Source organism: Pocillopora damicornis, chromosome 3 (assembly GCF_964200805.1).
Source record: "Pocillopora damicornis chromosome 3, jaPocDami1.2, whole genome shotgun sequence".
Taxonomy (NCBI): Eukaryota; Metazoa; Cnidaria; class Anthozoa; order Scleractinia; family Pocilloporidae; genus Pocillopora; species Pocillopora damicornis.
In genome coordinates, this window is record NC_142672.1 from 12,672,690 (window position 1) to 12,684,114 (window position 11,425).

Genomic DNA, 11,425 nt, shown 5'->3' on the forward strand with positions numbered 1-11,425 from the left:
ACAGGTTTTTATCGTCCAAGTAATCGAAATTGCCCATGTGCAATGAAAGTCTATCGCTACTACTTTTAAGGCCGCACAAAGTATACATGAGCTACATGTATGTTAAAGTAACCTAATGTTACTCAGCAGAACTGTTTATTCCTTATATGATGAATAGAGGAAATGTGTTTAGCTAACTGTGAACTGCATATTCCAACACTTACGTTTCTAATTGTTCTTACCTCAAGAACAATATGTCAACGCCAAAACCAGGACGTGAAGTTCGAAACATCAATCCCCATGACGATTATTGCCAGCCTCTCACAACTTACGCGGCCTCGATCCCAGCTCACTCTTAAAGTTTTTCCGGGGAAGCGGGTCGTTTTTGAACCGAGTCAGCATTTTACCCCTGGTCTACAGTCTTCAGTCTGCATTTTACCTACAGTCTACACTTAACTCCCGGTCTACAGTCTGCAGTCTGAAATCTGCAGTCTGCCCTTGACACTGACCGATATAAAAAGTAAAAAGTTGACCGTATAAAAAGTAAAAAGTTGACCATATAAAAAAAAAGTTGACCTTATAAAAAGTCGAACTCACCATATAGAAAGTAAACTGAGTCACAGAAACACAGGGAATATTGACTGATTTGGCGCCCCATATACCATGGCTTGTAATAAAGCAAACCCGGTGTAGAAACGATTTGAGAGTTTACTATCCTCACAATACAGCGCAATTAAAGTTATTACAGTCACGGTCATACGCTGTAAGAAGCCGGGAATATACTTAAATCGAGAACTGTAGGAATTTGTAAAGAAGGAAAAATGGCTTAACATGAAGAGAACGTTTGATCGAGCGAAAAAATTTGAGCAGGAAAACCCCTCCAAGTTCACTTTAATTTTTAGCGCCGTGTTTAACGCGGCTCGCGCTGTTTTCGCGCGCTTTTCGTTTATTCGCCAGTCATTACAAATCTCCATGGTAATGTAATACGTCAGAAACCACTGACGCGTTTTACAACATCAAAAGACAACCAGTTTTTCCTTGAAGTGTGTGTCGTGAAGGCGAGAGAAACCAAAAATGCGTGAAATTGTACATCTTCAAGCTGGCCAATGTGGCAACCAAATTGGTGCAAAGGTTAGGAGAGGTAAATTCATGGTCATGTTTATTTAAGACGCTCACTCGTCACTTTTTTGCGCCTTTCTTTCAATTCAGTTCTGGGAGGTCATCTCGGACGAGCACGGCATCGATCCAACAGGAACCTACCATGGAGATTCTGACCTCCAGTTGGAAAGGATCAACGTTTATTACAACGAAGCTACAGGTATTTTTTCCAATTTTTACTTAGAATAAGGTAAAAAACAGAAAACTGTCGCTTTTCATTCACTAAGAACCTTTAAGATTGATCATTTGAACACAGAGTCTGGTACTACTTGCTTGTTTTCAAAACTCTAGGAGGGAAATATGTGCCCAGAGCGGTTCTTGTCGATTTGGAGCCTGGTACAATGGATTCAGTCCGTTCTGGTCCATTCGGACAGATTTTCCGACCCGACAATTTTGTTTTCGGTGAGTAAAATGTGGTCTCTAAGGAAATAACTTCATTCAACCTCATGTAAAATTTATGGCGACCTGTTAAGCCCGCTGAGTCGCCAAACAGGTATTTAGTTTATAAATAAAATTCCTTCCAATTCTGACCCACCAACTGCGATTATGACATTGTATTTATCTAGCTTTTAAATCTGCAAGAACAAAAGGTGAAGCCTTTAAAATTTTGATGCTAGATTCTCAGCATTTTATTTACACACTTAAAGTTTTAATGTTGAGACTAAAACTTGGGCGCCATTTTGCAAAACATTTTGCCAAGAGATAGAAGCAGGCTTTATCTAAATCTGCGCACGGGGGAAGGAATAATAATATCAAAGAATGCTGTAATAGAAATATTCGCAAAGGGTAAACAATACGAAAACTTCTCTTCTCACGCCCTAACCTGTTTAGGGTACAAAGTCTCTAGCCATATGAGTGACTGAGGCAAGTTTTTAAGACGAAAATTAAAGCTTTTTTTCCTGTTATTACGTCGCTATTTAAGGAAACGTACCGTTCTTGGATGCATATGTCAGCATCTAAAGTTCAGTCAACTGAGTAACATTAGCAGCAAAGTAATAACCAAACTTTTATTACTAACGATGAATTAAGAATAATGCTGTATTTTTTTTCTGTTCTTAACAGGTCAAAGCGGAGCTGGAAACAACTGGGCAAAGGGTCATTATACCGAAGGAGCTGAGTTGGTAGACTCTGTACTCGATGTTGTTCGTAAGGAAGCCGAGAGTTGTGACTGCCTTCAAGGCTTTCAGCTCACACACTCACTGGGCGGTGGCACCGGCTCAGGCATGGGAACCCTTCTTATTTCGAAGATCAGAGAAGAATATCCTGACAGAATCATGAACACATTCAGCGTCGTACCATCACCAAAAGTATCAGACACCGTTGTGGAGCCTTACAATGCTACGTTGTCAGTTCACCAATTGGTAGAGAATACGGATGAAACCTACTGCATCGACAATGAGGCCCTGTACGATATCTGCTTCAGAACTCTGAAGCTCACCACACCAACGTACGGAGATTTGAACCATCTTGTGTCAGCTACGATGAGCGGCGTCACAACCTGCTTGCGATTTCCTGGCCAGGTAAAATTCTCCATCTATAAAATCAGAACCAGCTTAAGACCTTCAGTTTTCAACGAATTTTTCTCTTACATTTTCCAGCTGAATGCCGATCTTAGGAAATTAGCAGTGAACATGGTTCCTTTCCCGCGTCTTCACTTCTTCATGCCTGGATTTGCTCCTCTCACCAGCAGAGGATCCCAGCAGTACCGTGCACTCACAGTACCAGAGCTTACCCAGCAGATGTTTGATGCTAAAAACATGATGGCTGCCTGTGATCCAAGGCATGGACGTTATTTGACGGTTGCAGCGATGTTCCGTGGCCGTATGTCCATGAAGGAAGTTGATGAGCAGATGTTGAACGTGCAGAACAAGAACAGCTCCTACTTCGTGGAATGGATTCCCAACAATGTCAAAACAGCCGTCTGCGACATTCCTCCTCGCGGACTGAAAATGTCTGCTACCTTTGTCGGTAACAGCACAGCCATTCAAGAATTATTCAAACGCATTAGTGAGCAGTTTACCGCTATGTTCAGGCGTAAAGCTTTCTTGCATTGGTACACTGGAGAGGGTATGGATGAGATGGAGTTCACTGAGGTGATATGACAATATTTCGCTATATAAGGGGATATTCAATGGTTTTTTGTAGTATTCATTTCCTGGATAGTTTAAATTTTCAAACCCGTTTGCAACCTTCTAGATATAGTGAGCTTAAGTAAATAATGTGCATTTTTGTCCTGACTTGGGTGAAAAATATCATATCAAGAGAGAAGAAGGACTTAACGGAAAAAAAAGCTTGAGCTCCGTTTTGAGACCAAAATTCCCGAAGCAGTTGCCACTCGTTTTGAATTAGTTCAATGTGCGTGTAGTATATGCATCTGAGAATGCGTCATCATCCTTATTTCATTCATGTACTTGTCAAAGTTTCCTTCTATCCAGGAGTCAAATATCATAGCTTAACAACTTGATGCATGCTCTGAGATTAAAATGCATGTTCTGAGAATTGGATTTGATTGCCACAAACGTTTCAACTCTCTTTAGGCTGAATCGAACATGAATGATCTTGTGTCGGAGTATCAGCAGTACCAGGATGCCACAGCAGAAGAGGAAGGGGAGTTTGATGAGGAAGAAGAAGAGGGAGAGGCAGCATAAGAACTCCTCTTATTTCTTGAGATCGTTTTCACTGTAAAGGATATTACTTAAAGGGCTGTTATTAAAGTTTGATGTATTTTTGAATTGCGTTTTTGTGGTATTGATTCATCGAGGCAAAAGTAAATATAGTCCAATATATTTGAATTGGAAACAAATGTGCCAGGAAAGTTAAGAGCAGCTCTTCCGTAAAAGAAGAAACGAGATGTTTCGGTAGGACCTTAATGGCTGTGGAAAATTAAATTTTTGTATATTTGAGTGTAGCGTGATTTGCCAGATATTGCCGTTATTGTAACATGTGAAACTCTTAGAGAATCTGTATTTGTTAAAACTTAGTAGTGGCAATAGCACTGAAGAAAACATACGTTTTCGTGCGATATTAGAATTTTCATGATTATGTCAAAAGCCTAGATATTGGGCTACTTTTTATGGATAAGTGCCTGAAGACCTGAAAGTATGAGAAAATATTCCAGAAAAAGAGTCACTTTTTAATCTGTCGCGAGGAATGATGTGGATGACTCCAGTTGAACAGAGAGGAGCTGAAGATATCTTGCATAGTTCCAAACGTTTGCATTTCTGCGTTCGTATGTTTTCAGGGATGGCTATTCATCCTCTGAAGAGTTAACGAGACCCTTTTTTTCTCACATTTTTCTCTGATAAAAATTTTAATATTTGACAAAAAGAAGAAGACTGAGCTGAGGAAAGAATAAACTGAGCAAAAAAAAAAAAAAAGAACTGCCCATCCTTTCTCTTCAATAGCAGCGCGCGGTAGTTTGGACATCAGTCGCTCTCAATTTTCTGGACACACGGGCCGGGTCTTGACTTGCGCCTGTAATTTAGGAGAGTAAGCTCGCAATCAATTACGAGTCACTAAAGCAAGGAAGTCAAAAACGTTTTACAATAACATCGACAGAATGAGAGTCGAGCCAATACACGGAATGAACGGAGGAATGCCAAGATTTGACTCAATTCGCGACTGACTGCAATATAATTTCATACGTCAGCGAAGTTGCCCGCAAAAATTTAATATCACCCGCTGGTTTAAGGAAGAATGCACCCTAGTTGCTGAACTCTCTTAGTTAGAACCAGAATTTCCATTTGAGCTTTTGACAAAGGATGAGAGAACTTCTCGCGGAGAGTATTTTTTTCTCTTCTTTTATCACATTCTTCTTAAATATTTGAGTTGGTTTGACTTTGATTGAAAGGGGGAGCAGGAAAACAAAGTGTACATATGGTAAGAGACCCGGGTGAAAACAACCAGCCGGAAGTGTCTAGGGCATGGAAACGAGGGTTTCGACAAAATTCAACAAACCTACCGGTTTCTGGTTCCTGTTTTAGTTCACGCACAGATTTTGAAAGAACAGATAGAGGAAAACATTAATTATTGATATTATCGCACAAGACGCAGATTTATCAATAGTCCGGTCGAACGGGCTAGATAGAGGCTGATTTCCGACAACGAAATGAGCCCAAACTGTGGGTTCATGCGAGGGAAAGACGCCTCGTGCTTCTCAATGTAATGCGGGAAATTATCAACGTCCAAGTCGGTCAGTGTGGAAACCAAATTGGTTACAAGGTGGTTTGATGTTCTGGCACTAATTTGCGTGTTGCTACGAAATTTAAAGGGGCTTCATTTCTTTTGTCTGTGGTTTAATTTTACACTTCGTAATCCTAAATGTCCGCTCTTGTCGCAGCTTTGGGAAATCATTTGCTCTGAACATGGAATAGACGAAGAAGGACGCTACATAGGGAACTGTAATTCCCAGTTGGAGAAAATTGATGTTTATTTTGCTGAGGGTGCTGGTGAGTAGTGAATGGTAATTCTGCTATCAAAAACTTCTTATTAAGTTCCCTTATCGTGGCCAAGTCGAATTCGTACTGTGATGCATGCTGTAAAAGTCTGAATAGTGCTGTATTTAATTTTGAGTCTTTCATTTTTTCCGGGTAGAAAGTAGATATGTACCACGGTCTGTTCTTGTCGACTTGGAGTCAGGTACGATGGACTCGCTTCGCTCTGCGCCGTTTGGAAAAGTTTTCCGACCCGATAACTTTGTTTTCGGTAAGTTTGGTTTTCACTTTTACAACATGTGAGTAGATTGTGTAATTAACGGGAACTTCATCGAAGAGATAACATTTTTGAATCAATATTGCCCCTCTTATTCTTGCGTTATTAAAATTTGAGACTTCATCGACTACTTGAAGGAATAAGATCAAAATTAAATCACGTATTTATAACTTTCCACTATCTTCAGCTGTTTTGTGCGTTTAATTGCAGCTAACCTTTCTGTATTTCATGCCTTTCTGTGCGTGACCCAGCTGACGCAAGAAACTCATTCAGAATTGTCGAACGAAAACTCAGCGTATTATGATAAAACAAATATAATAATTTAGTTTATTTTGAGAAATTTGGTTATTTTTCACAGTAAAATTCAGTTTATTCAATATTATACATACATTTCTTTCCGAAGTGAGAATGCAACGATCATGTTGGCCTCGTTTAATTATTGCTTCCTAACCGGCATTGTTATTTTGCTATCGTTACTATTCCTAAAACGCCTACAGCCAAATTTTTTTCGCAAATAGGCACATTTGACATTTCCTCCTCACTCAATTTTCTTGAAAAAACTACGTAAACAAAAAGCGTTTAATAATCACTTCAAATTAGCGGTTTTCTTACAGAACTTGTCTTTGTTCACCTGTCAAAATCTTCAGAGTACGCTAATTTGTTTCTCATCGGCACCACTAGCTTTTTCAGAAAAGACGCAATTTGCATTTTGTTTTGCAACGCACGACATGACGTCACGAGCCCGCGAAGAACATGCTAGTATGTAGGGAAATTTATTAGACTTCACGACACCTTTTGTTGTACAGACTTTTTGAAAGAATATTTAATAACCTTGGTCATCCTTTAGAAAACGTTCGATTTTAAAAGCTTCGTATCAATATTTCTTTTTCTCTATAGGATCAACTGCTTTGAGAAATTTAGTGCTTGCCAAATTTCAACACAAATCAGCTGTGGCTTAGACGCGCATGATACGGCCAATTGAACACAGATATTAAATACCCCGGAGTCTTGCCACATCAATAAACAGTTGTTTAATAACTTATTAACAAAGAAAAAGAAAAAGCTAATTGACCCAGCTGATCCAGATTTATTGAACGATGTCGGCATAAACCTTAGAGGCTAAAACAGTTGTCTTCTGCTTTTGGCAGCTTATCTTGCCAAACCAGTTTTTGAATATAGAAACAACAGACACTAGCCAATCGGCAGAATAAAATTTCACACTCGTGTTAACAAATCATGCATGCCTCTCGTTCAATGCCTTGCGAACCAAGGAAGAATTCAGTCATCCTTATCTTTAAAACTAATTATGGCCTCCATTTGACCCGTGGTTGGAGTATTACGACCTCTTTCATTGTGCTGTTTGTACGATTTCCAGTTTCAAAGCTCTGTTAGAGAAGATATATTTAGATTGTATAACACAACGCCTTTTTTCACAAATATATTCCAAGCCATTTCGCGTTACAATTGTGACACTGTTAAACGGGCCCAGTTGATTATTTCTGTGCTTCCTTTCGTTATTACTGACCTAACAGTAAGCAGGACGTTTTTCATGAAAGCGTGCTGAAAGTGGGAATACCCCGTCAAACTATGTTCAATGTAGCTCAGTGGTAGAGCGTCGGGCCGTGAAATCCCAAGGTCTACGGCTCGATTCCTCGTAGGGGGGCTCAGAATTTTCTGTTTTCCTTTTTTCCCACGCTCGTTACAAAAATGACATCAAAATTAATCGTATCTCAAATGAGATGAGTAACAATGTCAGAACACACCTCTCGACTTACTGGAGCCACTATCCAATATTACGTACTCCACCGTCCTGGTTTTTTTTTTTTTTGCTTTTTTTTTCTTTCAGAAGTGCGGAAAAGATTAATTCTTGTGTAATAATCCTTTGGGTTCCTGATTCCTCTTTCCATTTTTATCTTCTTTATGACGACCGGTTTTTCCTTTGCGATTCTCTTAAAAATAAAAGCTATTTCTATTCGGCTGGGAAATCAGATTCAAGAGACAGTGGCTCTTAAGGACCAGTCTTTATCATTAATCACCTCAGGGGCGGATGATTTTGGTGCGGGGGGGGAAGGAGGAGGGTCACATGGTTTTTAGGGGGGAAATAGGGAGGGATCAGTCGTCGCCAACAGACTTAACTGCCAATAAGAAGGGAGGTCATAAAATATCACAGAGCCCTATGAAGAAATCAGGAAAATTTTATCGTGACACAATCAAAATCCTCCGATCCTCTCCCTCTCCCCCCCCCCCCTCCCCCGGCGATAAATAATGACCGATCCCTTAACCCTTTAACTCCTGAGTAGTGACCAAGACAGAATTTCTCCCTACAACATCAATACAATATCAACCAGATAAGAGATGAGAATAAATAAAAATATCAATAAGGGGATTATAAATTGATGCAATACCGAATTTTCCAAACTAACATCACAAGAACTGTGTAGTAGACAGTAAGGAGAATTACTAATGAGATCTTGGGAGTTAAAGCACTAATGTAAGTAGTTCGTATAGTGAAGTGCCCCACACACCGTTTATCCCCAGAGTAGACTGAGTATACAGAAACCTAAAGTTAATTTTTTTTAACACAGGGGAATGTGGAGCAGGAAATAACTGGGCGAAAGGTTTTTACACAAATGGATGCAATCTCTTGGAAGAGGTCTTGGACGCGGTGCGAAAAGAAGCCGAGGGATGTGACTCGATCCAGGGCTTCCAAATTGCCCATTCCCTGGGCGGCGGCACGGGATCTGGGCTCGGTACTCTGATACTTTACCATCTACAAGAGGAATATCCAGATCGCATTCTGAGCGCCATCAGTGTTTTTCCTTCGCCGAAAGTTTCTGAGATTGTTATTGAACCTTATAATGCCACTCTAGCTGTTCACCAGCTGATTGAGACCACTGATGAAGTGTTCTCGTTTGATAATGAAGCACTGTACGATATTTGTTTTAGGACGCTTAAACTTGGCACCACAACGTACTCGGATCTGAATCATATCATATCGACGACCATGAGTGGGGTTACCACCTGTCTTCGTTTTCCTGGACAGGTGAGTTCAAGGTGTAAAGAGGTCTTCAAATAGAGCAAGTCAGGTTCCCTTAAGTGTCAAAAGTAGTCCGGGATTGAATTGCTAGTTTTTTTTTTACTACGTTCTGTGATTAGTAATGAATACTAACTCCACCTTCTCAACCAGTCAGTCACACCATATTAAAATAATGGCTACCCATGACTGGATTGTTACCTTGCTCGTTCACATATATTTGCTTTGGATTCTCGCCAGCTTCACCATGTGAAGTTCACCCTAGTTCTGATCGATCTTTGTAATTACTTTGATCAAGGAGTGCTTTGCGGTAGAGTGAAGTAAAACCAAACCAAAATTATCGTACTGTGTAAATCACGCGGAGCCAATGAGAACTTACATAAACCTCCTGCGGCCCCTTGAGCGTGAGTTGTCTGGTCACAGATGGTTTTAATTTCGTTCTGATTGATTGAGAAAGTGAAAGTGAAATTCTCCCTTTGAATTCAGGTTGTAGAATAAGCCTAATTCGACTTGTTTTTCCAGTTGAACGCGGACATGCGCAAATTGGCCGTGAACATGATTCCTTATCCACGCCTTCATTTCTTTATGCCTGGCTTCGCACCGCTGACCAGCAGGCAGTCACAGATTTTCCGCAATCTGACAGTTAGTGAACTGACACGGCAAATTTTTGACGCTAAGAACATCATGATTGCATGTGATCCTAGAAATGGTAGATACCTTACCTATGCCGCTATGTTTCGCGGCAAAAAGTTATCAATGAAGGAAGTTGAAGACCAAATGAAAAGCGTTCAGGACAAGAACTGCGGACATTTTGTGGAGTGGATTCCACATAATGCTAAAGTTGCGGTTTGCAATGTTCCTCCACACGGAATGAAAATGTCGGCCACATTCATCGCGAATAACACAGCTATACAAGAACTTTTTAAACGACTCAATCTGCAGTTTAAGGTTATGTATCGCAGGAGAGCATTTTTGCATTGGTTCACTGAGGAGGGAATGGACGAGATGCAATTTAAACAGGTGAGAAATTTTTTCTTGATTAAATTGCTATCGCTGATGTGTTGGGAATATTTTTGAGTTACCGTTCCGAGGGGGAAAAATATTGCAGGGACACTCTCTGTGGTCGGAACATCTCTATTTAGGGACACATTTCTTCTGGCTTTGGGTGTGTCACGAATGAAGGTTCCATTTTACTATCACCGTCATCGAAGGGACATTCTATAAAGAGGGCACTTTTTCTAATCCTGAGTGTGTCCTGATTGGAGTTTTCGTTTCATCTGTTACCTAATTAAGGAGATACTCCACGTTTAGGGTACACTTTCATAAGTCCCGAAGAGACGCTCTACTGTAATTTAGAGGTCTGGATAAATTTTGCACTTTGAACAAAAAGCGCAACTTTTGTCCCCTCAAGGACGGTCACATGGACTTTTCCCTTTCCCTAGGAAGAGCTTAACCAGTGGAAGGTGTGGTTACATATTGATTATTGCGTTCAGGTGATTTGTATGAGCAAGAGATACTCGAAACTGCTTCATGTTTTTGATGCATGATTAAGATTTTGAAGAATGGACGGACTTGCTTTTCAATTTCTTCAATGTCGCTTTTTCTCTTTGCAGGCGGAGTCTTGTATGTTGGACGTAATTTCTACGTATCAACAATGTCAGGATCTTAAAGTCGATACAAGTCTTGATAACTTAGAAATTACGGACTTAGAAGAGTTTGAGGATTCTCTCGAATCATGGGACTGTTTAGATGGTCACGTGAACGGTCGCGCGAACAATTTGCCTCTCGTGACAGCCGGTCAGTGACTGTTTGACCAATAAAGATTGCTTTGGTTTGCCTTATTTTTGCATTTAAGGCATGAGGCGCCATATTTGGCGTTCATGACAACCGTAGTATTTGGCGTTTATGAGTAACGTAATATTTCCTGTTCGATCACACTAGTTTAACAAATAAATAAAATCTTTTTCATATAAGTGCTCTTTCTATTTGTTATAATTTATCTATAACTTTAAGTTCTCATTTCAAGACCCGTGTCGAACCATTGATCCATCCCTGATGAATCTTGAAAACTACCGAAAAGGTTCGTGATCTTTGGAGGATATCGGTAGCAAAAAAAACTACAACACAACTGCATCTGTATTTCAGATGGCAAGAGACAAGCCGACGTGACTCAGACCGCGCGGAAGGAAAATTGTGAATGGGGGGGAGGGGAGAGAAGGGGTTGTAGTCCCTTCCATTCTCACGCACCGATGTCATTGACAATCAAAAAGTTAGAAAACTATTCCATGAAAATTTGATGCAAAAAAATTTGCAGCTGCCACAACTAACAGAGGTAGAGAGTGACACGATTTTCGGTTCTGGATTGTGTTTGTTTAATTCGTAATGTAGCGTGATATACAACAGGATGCACTGATAGTACTTTCCGTTTTCGCGCACCCTCAGATAATTTAGGGCTCCACCATTACATGTTGTAAATCAGTTGCGAAAAAAACTTTCAAGATTGGAACAATAGGCTGTCATTGTATCAGACTTATCATCCAATGT

At 40.2% G+C, this 11,425-nt stretch overlaps 2 protein-coding genes across 2 annotated transcripts; both read left to right on the plus strand.

Moving 5' to 3' along the window:
• The first annotated feature begins 969 nt into the window (after window positions 1-969).
• Window positions 970-3,869, plus strand: LOC113675626 (tubulin beta-4B chain). The gene is made up of 6 exons (XM_027192219.2): window positions 970-1,110; window positions 1,189-1,297; window positions 1,429-1,539; window positions 2,200-2,657; window positions 2,736-3,230; window positions 3,675-3,869. The coding sequence occupies exons 1-6, from the start codon at window positions 1,054-1,056 to the stop codon at window positions 3,783-3,785; spliced, it is 1,341 nt and encodes a 446-aa protein (XP_027048020.1). The 5' UTR covers window positions 970-1,053; the 3' UTR covers window positions 3,786-3,869.
• A 1,009-nt stretch (window positions 3,870-4,878) lies between these two features.
• LOC113675605 (tubulin beta-2A chain) lies at window positions 4,879-10,854 on the plus strand. Its single transcript, XM_027192195.2, has 6 exons — window positions 4,879-5,358; window positions 5,477-5,585; window positions 5,731-5,841; window positions 8,433-8,890; window positions 9,404-9,901; window positions 10,495-10,854. Exons 1-6 carry the CDS (start codon window positions 5,302-5,304, stop codon window positions 10,684-10,686), a joined length of 1,425 nt encoding a protein of 474 aa, XP_027047996.2. The 5' UTR covers window positions 4,879-5,301; the 3' UTR covers window positions 10,687-10,854.
• Window positions 10,855-11,425: the final 571 nt, after the last annotated feature.